General features: G+C 39.6%; 1 protein-coding gene across 1 annotated transcript in view; it reads left to right on the forward strand.

Annotated features, from left to right (window-relative positions):
- Nucleotides 1-24,846, forward strand: part of CDC42BPA (CDC42 binding protein kinase alpha) — a 323,366-nt gene that overhangs the window by 275,552 nt on the left and 22,968 nt on the right. The window contains exons 22-32 of the mRNA XM_077813661.1: nt 689-808; nt 1,558-1,638; nt 4,025-4,130; nt 4,871-5,007; nt 5,728-5,867; nt 6,595-6,676; nt 12,234-12,450; nt 14,896-14,958; nt 15,809-16,402; nt 18,542-18,639; nt 20,129-20,213. Coding sequence (XP_077669787.1) covers nt 689-808; nt 1,558-1,638; nt 4,025-4,130; nt 4,871-5,007; nt 5,728-5,867; nt 6,595-6,676; nt 12,234-12,450; nt 14,896-14,958; nt 15,809-16,402; nt 18,542-18,639; nt 20,129-20,213 — 1,723 coding nt within the window. The remainder of the gene's footprint in view (nt 1-688; nt 809-1,557; nt 1,639-4,024; nt 4,131-4,870; nt 5,008-5,727; nt 5,868-6,594; nt 6,677-12,233; nt 12,451-14,895; nt 14,959-15,808; nt 16,403-18,541; nt 18,640-20,128; nt 20,214-24,846) is intronic.

The raw sequence follows: 24,846 nt of genomic DNA on the forward strand, positions 1-24,846 counted from the left end.
ACCCCAGTACCTGTGTAGACCTTCACCAAGGCCTCAGCCTGGGGGTTTACCAGGCGGGAGCTGCCCTTGCCCTTGCCCTTGCCCTTGCCCTTGCCCTTGCCCTTGCCCTTGCCCTTGCCCTTGCCCTTGCCCTGCTCAGGCACCTTCAGCTCCCAGGCAGCCAGCCCTTCTCCCTCCAGGGCTAGAGTGAGACTCCTTCTGCTTCTGGCCCACAGCCCTCTTATAAGGGCCAGCTGGGCCCTGACTGAGCTGGCCACACCTGTGGTCAGCTACTCACTCAGCTTTTCCCAGCCCTCTCCAGGGCTATGTTTAACCCCTGCAGGGGCTGGAGCGGGGTGACCACCCCGTTACATGGACCAAAAAGAGTAGTGTTTGAAAATATCCTAATTTGGCCTTTGAAAGGACTGCATAGTCAGCCTTCTCAAGAACTCATTAAGGTCCTGAACTTGCAAATGCTTAGGAACATGCTTATACTTAAGCATATGAATAGTTCAACTGAAGTCTGAAATACTCACATACAAGGAAATTTAATTCTTGGAGTTGTACATCTCTTGCAAAAATGTTTAATGTTTTAAGTGTATTGTTCTCTCATAGGAACTCTGCTGTTTCCATATCTTAGTTTGAGAAGAACAGTGAATTATTAAAAGTGATTTTTTTTCAATTATTTTTCCCTGTCATATTTCTATAGATTGATTCAGTTGAGAACTTTACATTGTCTAATACTCCTTCACGGGATGAAGATATCAAGTCTCGCCTCCATTCAAGATCTAGGTCTCCTTCCACAGCTAGTGACATTGAACCAATTGAGGTAATCTCTGTGCTGATGCTTTGACGTTTTACTTACAAATTAAGAGTTTGTTCTGTACAGAAATAACTGCTGCAAACAGAGTTTGTCCTTCTGTTTAGGCTGAAATTCACTCATGTGCAGAGGCTCCATCAAGGTCTATGCACCATTTTAAGCCTTTAAACATGAGTTCTCTACACCGCAGGGAATTTCCACTTTAGAGCAAGTTAAATTTTACCTGGGATACATCTGATTGGGCTGGGGAGTACGCAGGAAATGAATTGTTAAGTGCACACTGTCTCTTTTAATAACTCCTCTTTAGTCATGGTATATATTTAAAAAGTCTGTGCTAAAAATTACATTATACCGTAGTCTTCAATAACTCATTCTGAATCACTTGCATAACCATATTAGGGCAAAGTATTAAATAACTATAATAATGTGGCCTGTATCGTCTTGTTAGAATGTTGATTTTTGAAGGGGAAAATTTAAAGTTGGAAATTAGGACTGATTCTTTCAGTACAGACCAGGCAGTTTTAAACCACACTAAATGAATAAGTCTTTTCTTTATTAACGTAGCAGACCATTTTCTTGACATTTTCTGCTGTGCATCTTAAGATTAATTTTTGCTGAGTTTTTTCCTATATTAGTCCGTGTCCCCCATTTTGGTTACTTTTCTGTTGGTTTTTTTTGGCCTTTCTGTTTTAGTCAAGCAGCTTTTGATAACGTGCCTTTGATATCTCACTACTTTTTTGTGGGGTGGTTGTGTTCAGGTTACAGATCATCCTCCACGCTCGGTTCATACACCAGCCATGAGGACAGCATATATTGGATCAGGACTCTCTGCACCAAAGGTACTCAGTCACACCTTCAAAAATTCTGTATAAAACGGGGGCACATTTCATTCCTAAACAGTGGCTTCAGGAAACTTGTTTATCAGAATTTTTTTCTTAGAGTTGCCTGGGTGGTTTGTGTTTAAATTAAACTCCCCAACAAGATGCAAAAGATTGGAGTTGATTGCCTAATGCAAGAGTACATGGAGTTGATCATTTGCTCTGCATATCTGGTCACAGCAAAAGTGCCAACTTGGGCCATCTAAAAAGAACAGAGGGAGATTATGGAGCTAGAAGATAATGGAAGAAAATAAATGCCAGAGAACACTGAGGGGAAGATTCTCCCTTTCTTTGTCTTTGGCATGCAGCATGAGACACTTTCAGCTTCTGCTCAAAGTGACTGAGAGATGAAGATTTGGAGATAAAATTCACTACTGGTAAGGAATGATAGTGCAAGAAGCTCTCGACCACTTAACCACTGCACAGGGACACTGCTGCAGGGTTGTCGACTGAACAGCTGTGCAGGGGCGCTATGCTATGAAACTGACTTCACTGGCCAATGTAGGCCCAGCATAGAAGTTCCTTATTTGAGCGAGCTGAGAATGGAGGAGATATGGATTTGTCTGTGCAGATCCAGGAACCTCAGTATCTTTTTTGTAACCAGCACACGGTGGCACTCTGACTCTGATTGAGAGAATGAATTCCAGTTCTCCAGCTTTCCTGCACTCCACTTGCACAGAAACTCTATATTTGGACTTTATGTCAGTCCCTGGAATTAATTTCACCCTTGGCTGAATAGTTTCATGTATTCAAGCAAGGGTAGAAGAGTTTCTATGGACATTTTTGAAAGGAAAGACTCAAAGGGTTAAATTTTCAAAAGTGGCTGAGTGACTTCGGGACCTAAGTCCCATTTGAAAATGTTACCCTATATCTGTTAGCTGTATTTCTGAAATAGTTAATAGAAGTTTACCCATATGGAAATATTAGATAAAAGAAATGCATGTTTCCTCCCATGGCTATGTCAGCATTTTGTACACAGATGGGAAACAAAGGTAACCACAAAATAGCAACAAGGTTTACCAAAGTTCCTGCTTGGAGACTGTTATTTCATTCATGTATTCAAGTGCCAGTTTTAAGTTTCTTAACAAAAACTTTTTGAACCTGTGAAATCTTGTGAAACAAGCTTTTTTTTCTTAGAAAATTAGCCTGTTTTTGTGAGCAGTTCACCATTGCACTAATTAATAAGTGATCTGTTCTTGGAGCTGCCTGAAGGGTCATCTTACATTAGGCTGTGCCACAAGCTTTCTAAAATGGGACTTATTTTCTCATCAGTTTCAGTCTGTAGTCAGAAAACTGCATATGAACCAAACAGGCTGTGTCATAAAGATGGATGCAGTCAGAGTCTTTAATTGGTAAATATCTTAAACAGCTAGCGTAACTATAATATTCGTAGCCATCAAAAAATATTCAACAAAGGTCTCCCTCTCTCAAATCTTAGACGTTACACACATGGATGTGATATTTTGCATTCAGGAAATGTATTGTAGGAAAATGTTCTGTTCCCATTCCCACCACAGTCTACTCCTCTAGAGGAGACTCTCTTCCTGGGCAGAGTGGGAATAATCTATCTGCAGGAAATATGTGAGGCAGCTTCCTGGGCATCATGTAGAACCTTTTATGAATCCAAACAGACTCATCACACAGACAGTCATTTGTCTCTGCTATCTTTGTGGCAGCATATTTCTCCCTGTGGAGGAAAGGAATATATGCATCGCTTCAGACAGCGCATGTTCCCAGGAGTCCCGGAGAAGGGAACTCCCCTTCAAAATCAGCCTTATGTGGTCTCTTACCTTAAACATTTTACCATTGACGTTATGAAACCACCCATGCCTAGCACTGTAAAGCTGAACTATATCACCCATTCCAGTATTTAAGTCAGAATTTTAAACTATAGTGACCCACCCACATATAACTTTCCTCTTCCACTCACGCCCACTACCCTTAACATAAAGCTTCTGTGACCAGCATTTAAAAAAAAAAATGTTTGCCTGCAACTTCTGAAGGATACTATTGCAACAGGAGACAATTTATGGACTACTGACCTTGACAGCCTTCCTTTCAACAGTGGCTGCAAACTCATGTGCTGGGACATGGTCCAAGTTTCCATAGTTAGTTTACGGAGGGTGATAGCAGCAATCCATAAAAATTGAGCTGTTTTAAGACCTGATAAGGACTGCAAGGTAAATTTTCAGCCAAGGAGTCTTGTACACAGCTCTTGTTTTTAATAAACATAAGCTGAGCTTTTAAACCCACATGTATGCTCTTTTACGTATGGTATGTGAAAAAGTAATTGTTCTTTGTGAAAAGTGTTATCAGAAATTAACATCTGTGTCCATTTGTTTCACAGCCTAAGGCCCACCAGTTTGTAGTGAAATCTTTTAATACCCCTACAAAATGCAATCAGTGCACATCTCTGATGGTTGGTTTAATAAGACAGGGCTGCACTTGTGAAGGTGAGTGTGACGAGTAAATGGGAGCTGAAGTGCTTAGAGTCTTATGGAAGGTGTTATGCAAACTATAAAAGCAGCGTTATTATGTTGAAATAATGCATTCCGTAATTCTAAGGTTTAACTCCTGTGTTGTGTTCTTAGTCTTGCAGCCTGTAACAGAGGGGGCTAAGCATTCTGGGCATCTCACACAGAGGATTCTACAGTAAACTGTGTAACTGGGGAAATGGCATGGTGTGAAATATCTAGAATATTATGGTTGATAGTTGAAGACGGTTTAGTCATTTATTCTAGATTTAAAATGGCAGCGAGGAAACATGGTAGATGTCAGGTGTGCTGACAACAGCCTGACGTTGGGGAAAATGACAGGCAAGCTGACGCTCGACCCCAATTTTACGCCAAAATAATAGATCTGAAGTTTGCAAGTGCCTCAGTCCTAACTTCACAACTGACACCTCTTTCTCCTTTATATTCCAAACCAGAGTGTTGGAACCGGGCACTCTGAACTTTGAAGAAGTTTGAATTCATATCAGAATCTGGCTTTTCAAGGCCATGTATTTTCTGCTCCTATGAGTAACTTTATTTCCCCCTCTTTCAGTATAGCAAGTTTTATTGAAATAATTCAGTTATTGGCAATGGAGTACACTTCAATCTGCTTTCCATGTATTATTACCACAGCTTTCACATTACAAAAGAAAGGAGATTTTGATATGAAACATTAACTGCCTTTTTTCTCCTCTGATAAGTATGTGGATTCTCATGCCATGTGACCTGTGCAGACAAGGCCCCAGCAGTGTGCCCAATCCCTCCTGAACAGACCAAAGGCCCTCTGGGGATAGATCCACAGAAAGGCATAGGAACTGCATACGAAGGTCATGTTCGAGTAAGTATCAGGAAACTGGAATTGGTAGCCTGGTGTTAACTTTGTTGTTGTCCCAATCTGTCAGGGAATTAAAGTCTAGCTCTGAATTGTTTTATTGTGTATTGTTTTGTTTTAAAGTTACAGCCTTGGAGACTGAAGACCTCTGATTATTCACAGAACAGTTATAGCATTGGTAGCGGCAATCAAGCTCCTCTCATTCTGCTATGCCAATGTACTTTGAACCTGTCTTGGAGAGACTGCTTCTAGAGTAACAGGCTAGTTCAGCTACAAGTCCAGTCAATCGTTCAGCCCTTCTATTGAGACTAGTGTCAGCTGTGGTGGTGGTTTCTTCTGAGGTGTGTGGGCATTGTACTGAGATCACCCAACAGCCATCAAATGTTACCTCACTATCTGGGCTGCATTCCAGCAGGTGAACTAGAGATGTACAAGATTCTGTTTCTTCTTGTATCAATCCCTCGGTTCCTTTGTTAGGAGTTTGTGGGTGTAGAAGGGTGAGATAGGGACAGAACCCAGGATGTTACAGGTTTTCTGTAATATAGTGTAGCGCTCACATCTGACACTTGGACAGGCTGCTGGGCTGGCTCTCATTTCTTTCACTGTACGCTTCTTCTATTATTGATGCTACTCTTCATTGTCGCTGACAGACCCAATACTTGCATTATGCTCTTTTGAAAACACCAATTCATGAAAAGCTGATCAGTGCTATTTATTTTACTATAGGTTCCTAAACCAGCTGGAGTAAAGAAAGGTTGGCAGAGAGCACTGGCCGTGGTCTGTGATTTCAAACTCTTCCTGTATGATATAGCAGAAGGAAAAGCATCCCAGCCCAGCGTGGTAGTGAGTCAGGTTATTGACATGAGGTAAGCTGTTTAGTGCTGTGTGGGGCTTTCTGTGGAAAACAAGAGACAGCAAATTCTTCATTTTGAGTTCCTTGGAATGAAGGTTACATCCAGGAAGGTTCTGTATCCCTGAGCAATATTTTAAACTGAAGCTTGTTTTCCAGTAAACTTCATGGCTATTGAAAACTTCTAGTTAAGACATCACAAAAATTTGTTCTGGTATAAAACTTACCACACAAGGTCTCAGCCAGGGAGCTAAATAAACTTTTTGTTGTTGTTCTTATACCAAATGTGGTTATAACAACCGATCGTGATTAGTGGCTGTAGCTGAAATTTTGTCTCTTTGGCTTTATAAATAACCAGTGTATGCGTTTCTGTATAAAAATCCAGTGTGGTGTTATAGCTCTATACCCAAGAGTTTGTTCTGACACCAACAGTCCGGGATTAGGGGAAGGGGGGAAACTGGGTTTTGGTTGGCTTTTTTTAACCTAAGTAGAAACCTAATGCAGAATAGCTGGCTAGATTTATCTCTGTGATTGTTTGTTTAGTCAAAAATTGGTTACAACACACTTGTAAGTTATTTCTGCTGATGCTAACTGGAGGATGGAAAATCAAGCTATTTTAAAAATTAGGTCTGGGTGCTATATTATTGTGTGCTTCAGACAATAGCTCTACGTTTACTGAGCAAGCACAAGTATAAATGTCAGGCTTTTGCTCCCTTCTAAATGATATTTGTTGTCTCTGTAAGGGATGAAGAATTCTCAGTGAGTTCTGTCTTGGCCTCTGATGTCATCCATGCAAATCGAAAAGATATTCCCTGCATCTTTAGAGTAAGTATGTATGTTTAAACCTGATTGGTCTAGGCGCAGCTTTGTTAGTATGGTGCAATGGGATTGAGCCACACACACTGCCCTTCATTTTTGAACTTTTCTCTCCATTGCTAACACGGATCCAGCTCCTCCATGGTAGCAGTGGTGCATAGAATTATTATGCATTATTTGTATTGCCATCGTGCCTGGGAGCCTGAGCCATAGACCAGGACCCGAGAGTGCTAGGCACTGTAAAAGAGAAGAAAATGGTCCCTGCCCCAAAGAGATTACAACCTAAGTAATGTTTCAAGAATATACTTGCACCTTATTCTCATGGTAAAACTATGTTTGGTACCTTTTAGAGGTTCTATGGTCTCCCTTTCACTGAGCTCTTATTTTTGTTAATCTTCTTGAAGTGTCTTTTCTTTCTTTGTTATTCTTTAGTTCTGCAATGATCTTCTACATCTACATTTTCTGACCTTAATCTTCCCCCACATCTGTATTTCATATTATTCCTTGAACCATAATGCATACATTTATTGTATATGTGCATATCTCCGTTGAATATATGGGCTTGATCCCTGCAAACTCCCATTCATGTCAATGGATAGGAATTGAGTGCAAAATATACACATGAGATCTGGATTGTAGATATGAAAGTAGGAGCTTACCTTCATTGTTTTTTTCTTATATTCTTACCCTTTTTCCTAAATGGTTCCCACGAACTTCGACAATGCATTGTTTTATCTTTGTTGCCTGTCTGATTCCCCTCTTATTAACTTCCTAACCATTGCTCTGTTGTTCCATTCCATTTTGTTCCATGCTTTCTCTCCTCTTCTTTTGTTCATTGTGCTGGAACAAAAGAGAAGCCTGAACCACAACACTGGATCCAGAACTATAGGGAAGATCAGGAGTGAAATCCTGGGCCCACTGAAGTTGATGGCAAAATTCCCATTGACTTCAGTGGCCCCAGGATTTCATCCCAGATTTGGATGTAAAGGTACATCTCTTGCTGAAACTCAGCATCTACATTTCCATGTATTTAGGGTCCTCCAAGTGCTAACAGATTACATTATCATTATTCAATGCTCACATTCTGGCCCATTTACTGTACGCATAGTAAATTAAGTCTTTTCTTTAATTCAAAACCAAGTAATGAATTTCTTCCTTTCTGATTTCCTTTTTTGCATAGTATGGAAGGAAGCAGTCCCATGCCATGGCAAGAAACATTTTGCTAGATGTATACTTTTCACTCTGTGCCCAGGAGCTGCAATCTCCCATTACTGCTAGTTATGCCTTTTTCCAAACTTTTTAGAATTCAACTACCTCCTCAGCTTCATGGCTCCTTCTAATTAGGCAATTCAAGTCTGATTCATACCTTAAAAAGTATGCTCCCTTTGTTGTCTTTGATTTCAGGGCATAATGATTGTGCCCCCTTTTTCCTTTATAATCTTCCTTTTTAGATCCGGATCCTGAAGTGACCTCCCAGTGGTAAGACCCCCACACCCATATGGAGTCCTGTTGAAGTCTGCATCTATGCAGAGATCACTTCAGGATTGGATGAGTGCCTTACTCCTCTCCAGCTGTTTTCTGCTTAGTCTCTGAATTCTAAACAGTTTAGATTCCTTAGTGCTAGTGGAAATACTATAGTGAGTGGTCCTGTAAAATGCATGGGACTAGACTAAATGAGTTAATGGTCTGGGTGGGGGTTGGCCCTCTATCTATGATTCTGTACTTAGCCTCTCCTGATATTCAGTCCATTTTAATCATGGTCCTGGTCCTGAATTCTCATCTATATACATATTCCTTTACTCTTTCTATTTTATATAATGTTTTAATTTGTAAATTTGCAGTTAAAACTTTGAGCCAAATTCTGCATTCCTTCACTGAGCAAAACTCCTGTTGGCTTTAGTCAGAATTTTGATTGATAAAAGATTGCAGAACTTGACCCTTTGCTAATGTGGCCATCGTCAGACTGTCTGGATATTTAGCCCACTTCTTCTTCACTTTAATATTTTTCATTACCTAATAATCTTTCCTGTTTTATTTAAATTGCTTCCTCTTTTCTGTGCTGGTCTCTGTCTCTAGCCATCTCTCTACAAATTAAAACTCTCACCCAAACTCACATCCCTATCAATCAGTACATTGTTTGCAGTGTTGTAGCCGTGTTAGTCCCAGGATATTAAAGAGATTAGGTGGGTGAGGTAAGATCTTTTATTGGACCAAACAGTATTTAGTCCAGTGTAGCTCATTCCATTGTATAGTTCTACAGTAACTCCTCACTTAACGTTGTAGTTATGTTCCTGAAAAATGCAACTTTAAGTGAAACGATGTTAAGTGAATCCAATTTCCCCATAAGAATTAATGTAAATAGGGGGGGTTAGGTTCCAGGGAATTTTTTTTTTTGCCAGACAAAAGGCATTATATTATATACCTTTTTAAATAATTTTAAACAAGCAATTTAGTACAGGTGTAAGTTTTAAACAATTTTAAAAAAACAATTTAATACTACAGTCATTACTGCTGAGTATGAAGCTTGGTTGAGATGGTGGAGTCAGAGAGTGGAAGAGGATGGACTGTCCGGCTGCTCCTCTTGCTGTTCTTGCAAGCACAGGCACTGACTTTGCCAGGGGCAGGGGGCTCAACCCTCGGCCCACCCACTCCACCCCTTCCCCTAAACCCCTACCATTGACCCTCCTCTTCTCCCCCCACCACCTTCCCCTTTACTTCACATGCTGCATCCTCGCTCCTCCCCACTCCCTTCTGAACGCTGCAAGCCAGTTGATTGCCGTGGGCACGAGGGAGGGGGGAGGCATGCTGAGTCCTCGCTCCCCTCCCCCCCAGGGCAATCAGCTGGCTTGCAGGGCGGGAGGGAGGAGCGAGAACTTGGCATGCAGGCTCCCCCTTCCTCCCCTGCCTCCTGCCCAGGTCAATCAGCTGGTTTGCACTGTTCAGGAGGCAGGGGAGGGAGGGGGAGCTTGCGAGCCAAGTCCTCGCTCCTCCCTCCTACCTCCTAAATGCTGCAAGCCAGCTGATTGCCCCAGGCAGGAGGCAGGGGAGGGACGGGGAGCCTGTTCGCCAAGTCCTCGCTTCTTCCCCCTCCCTCCTAAATGCCGCAAGCCAGCTGATTGCCCCAGGCAGGAGGCAGGGGAGGGACGGGGAGCCTGTGTGCCGAGTCCTTGCTTCTTCCCCCTGCCTCCTAAACACCGCAGGCCAGCTGATTGCCACAGGCAGGAGGCGCTGAACCACGGGGTCTGCCGGGGGGCGGGAGGCATGTGGGGATGGGGGGGTGTAGGGAGGCTGCCAGCTGTGGAGAAAGCAGGCAGCCAAACAAAGTAAGAGTGGAGCATTGCACAACTTTAAATGAGCATGTTCCGTAATTGATCAGCAACGAAACAATGTTAACCGGGACGACTTTAAGTGAGGAGTTACTGTATTTATTATTTTAACTTCCCCCATGTCTCACAGAGCTAAAGTGTCAACAAGATGCTTAGATTCCTAATCTGCCACTGAATGACTTGGCCTTGATCATGCCACTGGTAGTATTTCAGAGAATATTTCTCTTAAATTCTGTTACTTCATCCTACTACTTAAATCTTCAAACGTGAATTTCAGGAGCTCCAATCTGCTTCCACCTGTGTCATTGGTTCCAGCATGGACCAAGACTATGAGCTGCTCTTCAATTTTTACCAGCAGCTGGTCCACCTGGGATGTGATGTCACCTACAGTGGGATGCAGAAGGCAACAAACCATGCAAGATTCAGAGTCATGACTGAACACTGTACAGTCTCCATTTCTAAGTACTGAAACCCAGCATTACTGTCTGCCCTTTTTCTGTAACCCGTTCTCTGTCCTTCGTCGTGGTTTGTGCTGTGTTCCATGGTGCCATAAGGCTTTACTTCGTTACCCTTTGTCATGGGGCTGACTTTGTCAAAATCCAATTTCTCCCCCAATTGAGAATGCATTTAACAGAAGCATTGCATTTTTCCTCTCCTTCCTTTTTTCCCCCTTGCTTCCTGGTAGTAAAACATTTCCTTTTTATTGTTCAGTTTTCAATACCACGTGTTCAGTACCCCCCTCATTATGTCATGGTTCCCGGCCTACTTTCGGAGAGTCCTTCTTAGAAAGCTTCTACATAGCAACTGAAAAAGAACATGAAAAACACAGTAAAGATAGGTAATACATTACAGGGTCCTTCCCACATTTGCCATTCTCCCTCTCATGACTACGTGAGTATCATTTGGATTAAACTTCACAGTTACTGGGAATGTAGAGGAATTAAATAAGTATATTTCTCTTTGAGGCTGTTCAAATTCTTTTCAAGTACTCTTATTCAATACAAAAAAGAAAGTGTTACCAGGAAATAGAAGAAAAAAATAAATAAAATGAGCTAGATTAGGGTAAAAAAAATGAACTGTAGCCCAGTTAGAGTCAGTTATTCACAAGGAATCACAGAAGACTACACACAGGCATTGTCTCCTGAACAAACCCACTTCCTTGAGGGAGAAAAACATAAAACAAAAGTATGCTTCTCTGTGGAGACTTTTTCTTAGGGCTTTTCCTACTTTATTCTCCAGCAATTCACAAAGTAACATCAACAACTGCTACTCTAAATCCATTACAGACAGCCCAATTAAAACGGAACATGTCAAATGCAAGTTTTCAGCTGATCCCACCCCAAACAAAAATAAATAAAAAAGAAATACAAGATACTTTGCTTATCTGAGATCTCTACTCTCACACTTTTTATTAGTGTCTCCTTGTCTTCTCCAATGTCTCTTCAAGTCACAATCTCTAGCAGTAAACTAGCAACTCCATACTTCTATGGGGTCAGTGATATTCTCACGCTTGACTTTTTAGTGATCTAGGTAGAGTGAATCATAAAATACTTTTTAGAACAGATCTTCCAGAACTTTCTCTCATTCAGTCTTGTGAGTGACTAATAGGATTTGTTCTACAGGGAAACATTTATAGAAAGCATGTCAAAGCAGGAAAAAAACAAACAAATAATAGTGAATATTTTAATATAATTTAGAATTCGACTGCTAGATTAACAGCCACTGGCATTAAAGAAGTTAAATTCTTAAAAAGGTTGAGTTTGATACTGAGTGCAGTTTCAAGTCAGAGATGGTTTTTCACTTTTACATGTAATCAAGTGGTCTAGCTATTTGAAAAGTTTCACAGGTCTGGGTTGCTCATGCATCGTTCCCATTACATTAATGTTAACAAAAATTGTAGGTGTGTACCAAGTACAGAATAGACTTTCAGAAATACTTGCTAAGCATGTTTTTCGTTTATAAAATGTCTTAAGACATAGATACCCTAAATAATTTAGAGTGGAAATCTCTGAATTATATCGCTAACAACAAATCCACTTAAAATGAAATTTTCTTGGTTCAGTCACCTTCACTAGGTTATTTTTGCATGGATTTCTGATGCAGAAACCCAGGTTTTCAGTTGATTGAATTCAACTCAAGTCAGTATCTAATGAAAAGGATATTGATAGCCATGGACTTGTGTTTCAATAACTAATGCTTTTCCTTTGTTTCTTAAGCATATCCATTTAAAACTTTTTCAGGTTACAGCTTCCCAGCTCTCTGCATCCAGTAATAAGTGTTCGATCCTGATTCTAGCAGACAGTGAGAATGAAAAGAGCAAATGGGTAGGAGTGCTGAATGAATTGCACAGGATTTTGAAGAAGAACAAGCTCAAAGACCGATCAGTCTATGTTCCCAAAGAGGCTTATGACAGCACCCTCCCTCTCATCAAAACAACCCAGTCAGCAGCAATCATAGGTATGAAGTTGATAATCTGCCATAAACACATCTTGGGTGTTACTGGACACAGTTTACAATGTTAACACTTCCTGTACTCTCCTTTCTTCCTAGGCAGTGCAACAAAACTCTGTCGCAGGAAATTATGATGAGCCATAAATGTGCATCTAGATCTTTTTTTAAAATGTAGAGCAAGCTGGTTTGTAAATTAGGCGAGCCAAAAACTCTAAGGTGCTGTGTTAAGGTTGCATTCTCCCGTGAAGGGCTGAGTTCAGATCCTACCTGTGACCATCTATATTTCTGACACATAAATGCTAGCAATATTGGCTCACTCTAAACAAAAGAGAGATCAATTCAGTCCCTTTGTTTCCTCCCACCCTCTGAAAATCTAAGAAAAATAAAGCTTCTGTCTATGACTTCTGCTATTCCAAGATAGATGTTCATACACTTTACTTAAACAGCAATGTCAATAAAATTTTAGATTCTAGCTGCAAATAATTAATTCCCATTTATTATGTTTATTATTAATTGTGCCCCTCAACATGTATTAACTTGGTTTTGCACATGCAAAATGAGTAATTGCATGACCAAAAGCCACATGTGCAAATAATGGATTTGCACATTCAAAATAGCGGTGCTTGTAAATTCCATTTGTGCAATTGAAGCTAAATCCTGAGACTCCCTTACTCAGTTTTTACTCAGGCAAATTTCCAGCGAAATCTATGAAACAAATGGGAATTTGCCAGAGTAAAGTGGACTAAGGAAATCTGGGTTAGAACATTAGGATTTGGCCCTTCAGGAGGCCTGCTCAGACTCTGGATCCTAATGTATGCAATTCAGCACAAAAGTAATCTTGGGTTAAACAACAGCGTGAAATGTTGTTTGGATAGAAGAATTACGCACAGAATGAGGTCAGTAACCCTCTCTATTGGCTACTGAATCACATTTGTTGAGTATTTTATGCCATATGGCAGTATGGATGGTACTCTGAGGAAGTGTGGTAGGATGTTCAGTGTTTCTGGGAAATCCTTAAGAGCATTCCTCCCTACCCTCTTTCATAATTAACATCCCTGTGGCTAAGGAGTGGGCATGATTTACATTGTATTGTGTGACCACAGCTCCTTACCTAGCCAAAAGTAGCACTACAGAGTGAGTAATACAGAACTTCCTTCACCACTTTATCATCTCAGGACTGAAGATACAGCTTCCATTAGCACTCCTGTCCTCTGAAGTAAGAACCTAGGACAGAGACACAGTCTGGATCTATTACATGCTAATGCCCAGCATCTGTAGTTTGATTATTTAAATTTGGTATTTTATTTGTTCACTGCAAAGTCAGTACTGTGCTTAAGTGCGCTGAAAAGTTGTTCTGTATAATGTTACATAGTGACATTTCTACTAGCATGAGAAATAGAAACAGGCTGTGATGTGTCTTTCAGCTTTTTCTTATGAAAGAAATAAAAAGGGAGGCTACCAATGTATTTTGTCTTCATATAATTGTTTTGGTTTTGGAAGACAGGATTAGAATTCAAAATGATCTTGACAAACTAGAGAAATGGTATGAAATAAATACGATGAAATTCAATAAGGCCAAATGCAAAGTACTACACCTAAGAAGAATAATCAGTTGTACAAATACAAAATGGGAAATGACTGCCTAGGAAGGAGATCTGGGGATTATAGTGGATCACAAATTAAATATGAGTCAACAATGTAAAACTGTTGCAAAAAAATGTATTAGCAGGAATGTTGTAAGCAAGACACAAGAAGTAATTCTTCCACTCTACTCAGCATTGATAAGGCCTCAACTGGAGTACTGTGTCCAGTTCTAGGAACCACACTTTGAGAAGGATGTGGACAAATTAGAGAAAGTCTAGAGGAGAACAACAAAAATTATTAAAGGTCTAGAAAACATGACCTACAAGGAAAGGTTGAAAAAATAATTTGTCTAGTCTGGAGAAAAGCAGACTGACATGATCACAGTCTTCAAATACGTAAAAGGTTGTTATAAAGAGGAGGGTGTTTTCCTTATCCACTGAGGATAGGACAAGAAGCAATGGGTTTAAATTGCAGCAAGGGACATGCAGGTTAGATATCAGAAAAAATTTCCTAATCGTACATGTGGTTAAGCACTGGAACAAATTACCTAGGGAGGTTGTGGAATCTCCAACACTGGAGGTTTTTAAAAACAGGTTAGACCAACACCTGTCGGGTAATGCTAGATAATACTTAGTTCTGCCTCAGTGCTAGATTATTTTTTGGGGAGGGACTAGATTATTTTTTTAAGTCCCTTCTAGTCCTACATTTCTAGAATTTTATGATTTTCTATAAGTGACAGAACTTCATGTATTAACATGTATCTGCTTTATGTCCCTCTTTTGAAGCAGTGTCCAAAGAGAAATGCCTCACCTTTTTTTATTTGTTTTTCTTTTAATTTTGTTTTGTTTTGTTTTTTTACTATCTTAGATCATGAAAGAATAGCTCTGGGCAATGAAGAAGGGTTGTTTGTTGTGCATGTCACCAAAGATGGTAAGATATAATGAATTGTATTAATTATACTAATGTTCAGTTTGAGTAGTCAGAAAAATGACACTCTAAACTTTGTTCTCTTTCAGTATCTTCTAGATCAAATTTTCTAAGTTTACAGTTCCAAAGATGATTTTAATAACTGCCAGCTGTGTAGCTTCCACATGGGAGCTGATAACGAAGCTGTTCTATGTTGTTTCTGCCTCTGGCATCATTGCCGGTAATAAAGATTCTGCAACTGAAATGTAGCTTCTTTGCTATATTTGCAAGATTTTGTTGCATTAAGCAGAATGGTCTCTGCAGATGTAACAGAAATAAAAATCTGTAAATTCTGTAAAGTAAGTAAACCTACCACAATGGTGCAGACCTTCTTGTTGAGTAAATTTTTACTTAGTCACTTTTCTGACTATAAGCAAAAACAACGAGGAGTCCTTGTGGCACCTTAGAGACTAACAAATTTATTTGGGCATAAGCTTTTGTGGGCTAGAACGCACTTCATCAGATACACTATAGGCACTCTTTAAATTAATGGTTTTCACATGGAATTTGCTTTTATCGATTTGCAAGAAAAATCCACTTCTCCTCCCTCGCATAGCTGTTGGGAGGAAGAACAGCATATTTGACTGAGATCACTACTCAGGTCCTCAAGCGGAGGAAGGAGAAAATCAGGACCTAGTATTTCTAATATAAAAACAAGTGGAAAAATGGTTTTATTTGTGTTGTAATTTTGAGACAGTGTTTATATGTCCTAAGAAAGCAGTAAAGGGTTTTCTTTAAATTAATCCTTTTTGAAAGAATTTTTTAAATCAGAATGCATTTTAAGATAGGTTTACTTCAGGTTTTTGCTTTGTAGAAATTATTCGTGTTGGTGACAATAAGAAAGTTCATCAGATTGAGCTCATCCATAATGAACAGCTCATTGCAGTGATCTCAGGACGAAACCGTCATGTTCGGCTTTTCCCTATGGCAGCCCTGGATGGAAGAGAAACTGAGTTTTATAAGCTAGCAGAGACAAAAGGCTGCCAGACAATAGTTTCTGGACAGGTACGCCATGGAGCCCTTACTTGCCTGTGTGTGGCTATGAAAAGACAGGTCCTGTGTTATGAACTGAATCAGAGCAAGACGCGTCACAAAAAGATGAAGGAGATCCAAGTCCTGGGAAATGTCCAGTGGATGTCGGTCTTCAGTGAGCGGCTCTGTGTGGGTTACCAGTCAGGATTCCTAAAATATCCCCTGCATGCAGAAGGGAACCCATACAGTTTGCTCCACCCAGATGACCACACCCTATCATTTATTGCACAACAGCCAACTGATGCCATCTGCGCAGTCGAAATCTCAAATAAAGAATATCTGCTGTGTTTTAGCAGCGTTGGGGTTTATGTTGACTGTCAGGGCCGAAGATCTAGACAACAGGAATTGATGTGGCCTGCAACACCATCCTCTTGCTGTAAGTGTCTCTGTGTATATATATATATAACTGGGTGTGTATATAATTATTAATTACTACTGTTTGTATTTGAACTGCATGTGCAGTGCCCCAGGTGCACTCACAGGGGGCACTTCATGAATGTATTACCTCAAATTTTCCCTGGGTCTCCAAATCTAGTCAAAGGGCCTCGTTTTACACTTGTGTATCTGACTTATGCTGCTGTTAATGAGAGAACAGTAGAGACTCAGGATTTTCAAACTTGAATACCTAAAATCATCTAAATAAGTGGCCTAATATTCAGAGTGTTTGAGACCTGTCTGCTCCTTCTGAGGTTCATGGGATTTTCGTGCATTCAGCGTTTCTAAAAAATATGTCACTTTTATTGAGGAGTCTAAATTTAGAACTCCAAAAGTGAAAATTTTGGTCAACATCTGGAGCTGTCAGGGCCATTCAGTTCTGGTGGTTTGGTTTATACCTGTCTCTAATATTGTTGTGCTTTTCACTCCTTTCTTCCATCATCTCCATTTTCTCTTCTTTCTCCCCACCCAACTCCTCTGCTCTTCCCCTTCTCCCTCCAAAAAAAAAAAGAAAAGAAAAAAATTCTGGCAAACAGACAGTATTGACCATATATGCCATGAATTTAAGAAAAAATCATCTTCCTTATCAAAACATGTCAAGATTTCTTATTCCAAGAAGTACTCTGTTAAATATTTATTCCACATTTTTCAAGGACATGACCTTCAGTCTTCAAGAGTAAAAAAACAAAATAAAACACAAAACCCTATCAGACTTTTCTTATGCCTTTAAAAGACTGTCTGAATTCATTTTAAAATTAGTTTAAAATATACAGAAGTCCTAAAATTTGCCAGTTAATAAGTCTGGTATTATATTTCCAATTGGATTTTGTTGTTTTTTTTTTAATATATAATTGAAATTCTTTCTTTGCTGCGAAAGCAGCATATGCAGCCTTCGGGAAAGAAGGAGGGTTTCACATTGCCTGAGTGTAGCCCTTTTTGGCTCTTGAAGGAGAAGCATTGATAGGATCCAAAGGGAAACCTGTTAGCTATTTCTCATTCAAAAGGATAGTGGCTACAGTCTTAGGGCCTTGAAAATGAATGGGTCAAAACAAGGAGAAATGTGGACTGCCTATGCAAAGGATTTAGAGTTTCACTAATAGGCCACTAGTTCAAAGACTACCCAACCTGATCGTTACCATTTTTAAGACTTTTTGGTTGCCTATGTGAAGCAAGTTGATGTTCTAATTCCAATTCCTAATGAATGTACATCCAGTCTCAGAAACCACTATCACAATCGTCACAAATTGAAACCTTCATTAGTAAATTCAGCCGAAAGGTCAAATCTTATTAGATATGGATCACCGTTAGATTTAGTCCCAGCAGAACTAAAAGTTGAGGCACATTAGAGAGGCAGTACGCTATTTCCTCCATGCTGTATCTGATCTGTGGATGAATGGAGGACTTAACTCTCTAGAGCTGTCAATCTTGCACATTTCACTAGCACTAAATTCTATTAAAATCTAGAAAATAGGAAATGAAAATCGAAACCAGGGGAAATGTGAGGACTGTCTTCTCAGTTCCTGGTTCCAATTGCTGTTCAGTATAGAGTTCCAGAAATGAACAGCTTGGCTTCAAAATCCAGTCAAGATCACTGTATACTTGTCTACCACATCATTTCATTTACAAAACCTAAGCACTTAAAAGCAAGGTAATGAATAATTAAGGGTACCATAGAAAGAGAGAGAGAAACATTAAACAAAAATTAATTTTTCAAATCAGAATAATATTTTATGATTTATAGCTCAAAATAGTTTGTTTCTGCAGAGTCTTAAGAAAATTAATCATTCTTCTTTGCCTTCAAAGTAAATCTTTCGGCAGTTTTGAGGTCAATCAGACTTTCCAAGCACATGTTATAGGGCTGCCAAAATACAGTTTTGTGAAGAAAGTCAGTTGCATCCTTAACTATAGAGAAGGCTTCTGTTTCTTCAGAATTGGAAGCTAGCCCAGTGTTCTCAGAAGTATCAGTAATACTTGGAGTATATTTCAATGAATGCAGTTAAACTATCCTTAAGAAATTCTGTGCTATGAATACTGTGTTGGCTAAATGCATATGACAATGTATTTAATCCTTCCCTCTTAGGTTACAATGCACCATGCCTCTCAGTATACAGTGAAAATGCAGTCGATATCTTTGATGTGAACTCTATGGAATGGATTCAGACTATTCCACTCAAGAAGGTAACTAGCTTTGGGCAGCAAACCAATTTGCCAGGCTATGATACTCCTAACAAATGTGTCTAAAAAGTTGATAGCAGCTGGGATATGGGACATCATTAAAGAATATACTTGAACTGAAAGGAGCTGCTAATAGAAAGACTAATGTGCACCTTGACGTGCTGTCTGCTTCGGCTACGATTTCGTCATTGCAGATAAATGAGGTGGTGAATCAATACCCAGGAAAGTCTTTTGCACTTGTTGGTTTTTTTTATAGAATATTAATGTCATAGAAACTGATAGTTTCTGTGTTATTGCCATAACCTAATAGATATTACAGATTGAAAAGATCTGAACAAGTCTTGCCCCACTTGGAATTTCAGGATGTTATAACCAGCTATGGTTAGAAATACTTTGGTGGGACCAGCACAAATACTACTAGAGCTAAAGTGCTTTTTGGAACACTGGTCCTACATCAGTGATAAGGAGGAAATATTTTCATAGCAAAAATACAGCATAACACAGCAAAGAAAATCTTTTTGCTAGGAGAAAACTGTCACTTCATTACTAAATACTGTATTTTTCAGCACTCAAATGTTCAAGAGTTGAAAACTGTTTGTCACATCTTGGGCTTGATTGACCAATGTGTTACTCCAGTTTTAAACGGCCAAAAAATTTCATTCCTGCTTTTCAAGGTGAAATTTATTATCTTTGATTAGTGGTAAACACAGAATGGTAGTGTAACAAATGAAGCCACTTTTCAGCAAGAGGGGAGCTGCTGTATGTAGGAGACTCAAAAATGGTGATTTGATAGAAAGATTTTATTTTTCAATAGAATATACAGTCTAAATATAGTGAGAAATGATTTTCATCTTTTGAAATTTGAAACTGCAAAAATCTGTGTGATGTGACACTGCCGCACAACATCAAGTTGCAAAAGCATCATCAAGATGCTAATGCCCTGACAGAGGTGTGTCTTAGTGCTCTCTATGCTTAAGGTCTGAAAAAAAAATAGACTCATTGCAGAACCATATGTTTGAATCCTGGGAATTTAGCCCTCCGTCATTTAGTTAAATAAATTGTTTTATGCAATTTACTGTGGGCAAGTTACTTAGATGAAGCCTTAAACACCAGGATTGTTTCTGTATTGGGTGATCATTAAAGATGCACTGTCAATCCTCACAAGAGCAGAGAATTCTAGGGTGACCAGACAGCAAGTGTGAAAAATCGGGATGGGGGTGGGTAATCTGAGCCTATATAAGAAAAAGACCCCAAAATCGGGACAGCTGGTCACCCTAGAGCATTCCCATGTGCCACTGGCCAAAATTGCTTTTATGCTACTGTTGTGCTGTATGCTCTGCACCAATTGGCTCCCTCCTGTGCACCTCTGAGATGGCTGTATCTTAGTAAAGCTTGTTTTATACAGTTTGTAATGCTCTTTGGAATCTTTCAAGATGAGAGGCACTATATAAATATGATTTATTATGAAGGTATTTGTTTTCAATTGTTTCAGGTACGACCATTGAATACAGAAGGATCACTAAACCTTTTAGGACTGGAGACAATTAGATTAATATACTTCAAAAATAAGATGGCAGGTAAGTAAGAGAGAGCAGATTTTACAACTGCTATTGCTTCTTTTGAAATAGCACCTTGCTCTGGCCTGGATATTTGAGTTGTGGATTATTATATCTCAAACCCATCTGTATTTATTAACTTGGAAGCAAACCAGGCACTGGGATACCACAATGATTTGGAGAGGTATAAAAGCCTACTTTAATTACGTTGAACCTTTTCTCTTTTCAAACTTGCAATGAAGAGTAGGATTTTTTTAATCTTAACTTTAAAGAGATTAGAAAATAGAGCCCACCAAAAGCCCAGGTTCGTCACCTTAAATATTTGGAAAATCCATGATTATGTTTTACTTCAAAATTTGATTCTTGTATTTTGGTGTGTTCAGAGCCCAATGCCACCATCTTAGTTATGGTCTTTAATTTCTTGGTGATAAAGTAAAGGATTAGAGCAACTAAAAAACTGTTAAAATCCAGAATCCGTTCCTGCCAAAATATGGTGTCTAAAAATGCAATAGGGAAAATGTAGGCTTCCATAAGGTTCTCTCTAATTCTGGTTTAAAATCAGGTTTACACATATCCAACCCCTTCCCCCAAAACAGTACCCTGCGACTCAGAACCTATTAGTGTCAGAAAGCAGTGCAGTACTATTCTTCATAACATACTGACAAAGACCATCTGCAGTTGTGTGCCAAAGAGTTGGCTTTGAAATATTGACAATTTCTTATGCTGCTTTATAGCACGTTGCTATGAGATGTTTCTGTGTTGCTCTCTTCAGTAAAAATGATCAGCTAAAATATAAGTTTCAGACACATTTTTTTGTTATTTTACTTTAAAGTGTTTCTACTGTTGGTGTGTGAGGATTTTTTCTAATTTTCTTTTTATTGGAAAATTAATAGAATGTGACAAATGCTATATAAATAGTAATAGTAACAATAGTTATAGTAGTATCATCATCAGATTTTACAGTTAAATATATAAAATTAATCCATAGAGAGAAAAGAGAGTAACTACTTTAAGTAAATAATTTTACTGTTGGGAGTATAAAAATATAAATGCACAAGAGGCGGAATAAACAGAATGATTGCCATGGTATGTAAGTTTATAACTATACACCCAAAAAGCCACCAGTGGCCTCTAAAAGTTAAACTAAGAAGAATATAATTTTCTAGAGAGAGAGTTAAGTATCTATTGAGATCCAGTTATTGACAAGCAAATTACTCTAAGTGGGATAGAAGTGGTAGAGAGGAACAATATGTGGGAGTATGTACAGAGAATTTGCAGATCTAAATGAGGGCTGGGAGTTAGATCAGGAGCCAAACTATCCCAATAGAAAAGTGAGCGAAACAGGTTTTTTGCTCCTCTACACATCTCAGCATCTTCCAAAAAAGGCTGCCAAGCAGCAGGTATTCTGCAAGTTTATCTCCTTTAAGATTTGTAATTTTTTTCATTACTAGTATAGACCATGCTTTATGAAACCAGCCATTAACCTTAAGGAAAGAAGGAGTTATATGCAAAGTTACATGCAAAACCTAGTATGACAGTGGGCAGTTGCTGTTGGATGAGTTCATGCATGGTACATGTCTGGAGGATCCATATTTTCAAAACCCAAAAAGCAGTCTTAGCCTTGTTTGAAAGTGAGGTTCCTGTTATTTGGTTAACATTGCTAAAGATCTAATCCCTAAGGCCAGGTAGGATAGCGATCGATCTATCAGGGGTTGATTTATCGCATCTAGTCTAGACGTGATAAATCGATCCCGGAGCGCTCTCCCGTTGACTCCTGTACTTCACCACCACAAGAGTCGCAAGTGGAGTCGACAGGGAAGCAGCAGCAGTCGATTCACTGCCATGAAGACGCCACAGTAAGTAGATCTAAGTACGTCGACTTCAGCTACACTATTCTCGTAGCTGAAGTTGCGTATCTTAGATCAATCCCCCCTCCCCCAGCGTAGACCAGGCCTAAGAGTTGGTTGTAGGAAACAGCCTTGATTTTAGTGATCATATTCACTTTAAACTAAATGGAAGGATAAACAAAAATAGACCTGCAACGAGGGTTCTTAATTTCAAAGGGCAAACTTAAAAAAATTAATGCAAATGGACTGGACTGAAGAATTCAAGGATCTGAAGGTGCAGGAGGCTTGGAGTTAGCTTCTGCAACTTTGACTTAAAGTATCTGAAGCCTGCATCCCAAGCAAGGGAAAAAATTCGTAGGGAAGGATTGCAGACCAAGCATCTCAAACAGGTTATTAAGAGAAAGCAGAAAGCCTACCAAGAATGGAGGATGGGAGGAATCAACAAGGAAAGCTACCTCTTGGAGGTCAGAAAGTATAGGGATAAAGTGAGAGCTGCCAAAAGCCAAATAGAGTTGGACCTTGCAAAGGAAATTAAAAACAATAGTAAAAGGTTCTATAGCAATATATATAAAAAAAAAAACCATGGAAAGAAGTGGAACTGCTAAGTACTGAGGATGGGGTGCAGATTAAAGATAATATAGGCATGGCCCAACACCTAAACAAATACTTTGCCTCGGTTTTTAATAAGGGTAATGAAAAGCTTGTGGGTGGTGGCAGGGTAGCTAATGGGAAGAAGAATATGGAAGTAGAAATTAGCACATCCGAGGTGGAAGTCAAACTAAACATCTTAAGGGGACTAAATCGGGGGGCCTGGATAATTTCTATCTAAGAACACTAAGGGGACTGGCACATGAAATTGCAAGCTCAAGACCAAGGATTTTTAATAACTCTGTAAACTCAGGGGTCATACCCTATGACTGGAGAATTGCTAATATAGTACCTATGTTTAATAAAGCGAAAAAGGTGATGCAGGAAACTACAGGCCTGTTAGCTTGACCTCAATTGTATGCAAAGACTTGGAACACATTTTGAAAGAGAAAGTAGTTAAGGACATAGAGGTAAATGGTAATTGAGATAAAGTACAACATGGTTTTACAAACGGCAGACTGTGCCAGAAAAACCTGATCACTTTCTTTGACATAACTGATTTTTTTTAGACAAAGGAAATGCAGTCGATCTAATCTACCTCGATTTCAGTAAAGCATCTGATACAGTTCCACCTGGAAAAATCAGTAGTTCAACTGGAGATGATGGGGATTAATATGGGAATTGAAATGTGACTAAAGGAACTAGTTAAAAGGTAGACTACAACAGGTCATACTGAAAGGTGAAGTGTCAGGCTGGAGAGAGGTTGGTGCAGTTCCTCAGGGATTGGTTTTGGGACCAATCTTATTTAACATTTTTATTATGACCTTTGGCACAAAAAGTGAGTGTGTGCTAATAAAATTTGTGGATAACACAAAGTATTGCCAATACTGAGGAGGACCAAAATATCGTACAAGAACATCTGAATGACCTTGAACACTGGAGTAATAGAAATGGGATGAAATTTAATAGTGCAAAGTGTAATGGGTCATCCACTTAGGGACTAACAACAAGAATTTTTACTATAAGCTAGGACTTATCAGAAGGAAGTGTCAGAGGAGGAGAAAGACCTGGGTGTATTGGTTCATCACAGGATGACTATGAACCATCAATGTGATGCAGCTGTGAAAAAGGCTAATGCAGACTGAGGATGCATCAGGCAAAGTATTTCCAGTAGAGACAGGGACATGTTAGTACCATTATACAAAGCACTGGTGAGATCTCATCTGGAATACTGTGTGCAATTCTGGTCTCCCACATTTAAGAAAGATGAATTCAAACTGGTTAGATGCAGAGAAGGGCTACTAGGATGGTCCAAGGAATGGAAAACCTGTCTTATGAGAGGAGACTCAAAGAACTTGGCTTGTTTAGCATAACCAAAAGAAGGCTGAGCAGAGATATAATTGTTCTCTATAAATACATCAGAGGGATAAATACCAGGGAGGGAGAGGGGTTATTTAAGGTAAGTGCCAATGTGGACACAAGAACAAATGGTATAAACTGGCCATCAACAAGTCTGGGCTTGAAATTAGATGAAGGTTTCCACAATTAGAGGAGTAAAGTTCTGGAACAGCCTTCCAAGGAAAGCAGTGGGGGCAAAAAACCTAACTAGCTTCAAGGCTGAGCTTGATAAGTTTATGGAGGGGATGGTATAATGGGACTGCCCACAATGGCATGTAGCCAATCTGCCACTGGTAGCAACAAATATCTCTAACAGCCAGTGATGGGACACTAGATGGGCAGGGTTCTGAGTTACTACCGAGAATTCTTTCCCAGGTGTCTGGCTGGTGGGTCTTACCCACATGCTCATGGTCCACCTGATCACCATATTTGGGGTCAGGAAGAAATTTTCTCCCAGGTCAGATTGGCAGAGATCCTGGGAGGTTTTCGTCTTTCTCTGCAACATGGATCACGGGTCACTTGCAGGTTTAAACTAATGTAAATGACGGATTCTCTAACTTGAAATCTTTAAATCATGCTTGGAGGACTTCAGTAACTCAGCCACAGGTTATGGGTCTATTACAGGAGTGGGTGGGTGAGGTTCTGTGGCCTGCAATGAGCAGGAGGTCAGACTAGATAATCATGATGGTCCCTTCTGACCTGAAAGCCTATGAACCTATGAGTCTCTACTAGGACATGACTAGGCATGACCAGTACATGGGGTGGGAGGATCTCCCCCTTTCCCACAGTTGTGGCAAAAAATATCAGTTTGAGTGTTTCCA

This window comes from Eretmochelys imbricata, chromosome 3 (assembly GCF_965152235.1).
Source record: "Eretmochelys imbricata isolate rEreImb1 chromosome 3, rEreImb1.hap1, whole genome shotgun sequence".
In the NCBI taxonomy this organism is placed as follows: Eukaryota; Metazoa; Chordata; order Testudines; family Cheloniidae; genus Eretmochelys; species Eretmochelys imbricata.